The sequence below is a fragment of the Stegastes partitus genome, unplaced genomic scaffold (assembly GCF_000690725.1).
Source record: "Stegastes partitus isolate 25-593 unplaced genomic scaffold, Stegastes_partitus-1.0.2 Scaffold141, whole genome shotgun sequence".
Classification (NCBI taxonomy): Eukaryota; Metazoa; Chordata; class Actinopteri; family Pomacentridae; genus Stegastes; species Stegastes partitus.
In genome coordinates, this window is record NW_007577872.1 from 125,863 (window position 1) to 127,127 (window position 1,265).

General features: G+C 45.8%; 1 protein-coding gene across 1 annotated transcript in view; it reads right to left on the reverse strand.

Moving 5' to 3' along the window:
* The window catches only part of LOC103355268 (sodium/potassium/calcium exchanger 3), a 20,830-nt gene that overhangs the window by 13,204 nt on the left and 6,361 nt on the right, over nucleotides 1-1,265 (reverse strand). Inside the window, exons 5-7 of the mRNA XM_008278995.1 lie at nucleotides 617-642; nucleotides 472-525; nucleotides 262-395 (exon numbers count right to left, since the gene is read on the reverse strand). Of these exons, the coding sequence (XP_008277217.1) occupies nucleotides 262-395; nucleotides 472-525; nucleotides 617-642 (214 nt within the window). The remainder of the gene's footprint in view (nucleotides 1-261; nucleotides 396-471; nucleotides 526-616; nucleotides 643-1,265) is intronic.

A 1,265-nucleotide genomic window follows, 5' to 3' on the forward strand; every position in this document is an offset into this window, starting at 1 on the left:
TGATTGTAGCCTCAAATTACAAAACACATCAAGCTAAAGTTTCACAGATACCATTTTAAATGTGGGATGAATTGAGATGGAATCGCCCCGTATGCGAAGCCCAGCAGACGAAAACTAGGACAAGATGCAGAGAACTTTTTCGATGAGGTCCTCCTTGACTGTCTCGTGCTGGAGTAAAAATAGACGACGACTATGCAAATTTCAGCAGCCACAAGCTGCAGGCGCCTTTTTGTTTTTAGAGGTCGGAGGGAATCGGAGCACCTTTCTTCAGCAGGACCGCAGTGGCGTCGCACGTCACGTTATCCTCCAGGTCGGTGCTGCCCGTCAGCCCGTTGGCCAGGTTGGCCGAGCTCTTCTTTCGGCGGTCGAAGTAGCGATGCGCCCGGCCGTTGAACCTGCAGACAACACAGATTTAGTGACGAAACCACCACCGAGCACGAGGAAAAACCGGCTTGTGAAGGCGGCACTCACTTCATCATGAGGATATAAACTGCATACATGAGGATCAGGACCAGAGATTCCCACCTGCACACAAACAACCAGTGAATGTCACGTCAGCAGCTTAAAGCCCGTTCACATGTATACGTGGGATTCTGCAGGAAACACGAGTACGCACCAGCACACCTGCTCGTCGTAGATGAACTAAAGAGGCGACACAAAGAGGACATGTTAGTCACAGGGAGGGAAATTAATTCTGCGTCTGCGCCACTAGAGGGCAAAACCAGCCCAGAGCTCAGACAAGAAAAAAAAAAAGGTCAAACGGTGACCTTTCGGTTCAAAAGACACAAAAAACATGCTGTTCTTTTTTAAATCTGGCATTCTGGTGCATTAACTCCAAGCTTCTGTTGCTCCTGTTTTTACTCACTGTGGGCTCGTTTCTCACTGCAACAGAAAAACCTGCACCTCTATGGAAACAGAACAACCGTGACTAGAAGGAGAGAGGACTCAGAGATGTCCTCTGTGCAGAACGACAGTGTTAGAAAGCAGCAAACCCGTCAGATAACAGAAAGATGTTTCCCCATGCTGAATGTATCGTCAACAACTTCCTCCTCTGTTCACTGTTTCTGCTGCTTTTGTTTTATTGATCCAACATGTTTGATTTTTCTCTCGTCATCATTTTGGACAAATTTTGAGGAATTATGAATGATTTTTCTAACCATGCTGGTAAAGTTAACGCCCTTCTAGACAACTTTTAAACCACGTCCCAGTTGGAAGGCAACAGAAATAAATAGAGCGAAACAAGGAAAAAATAAAACAAAAATAAA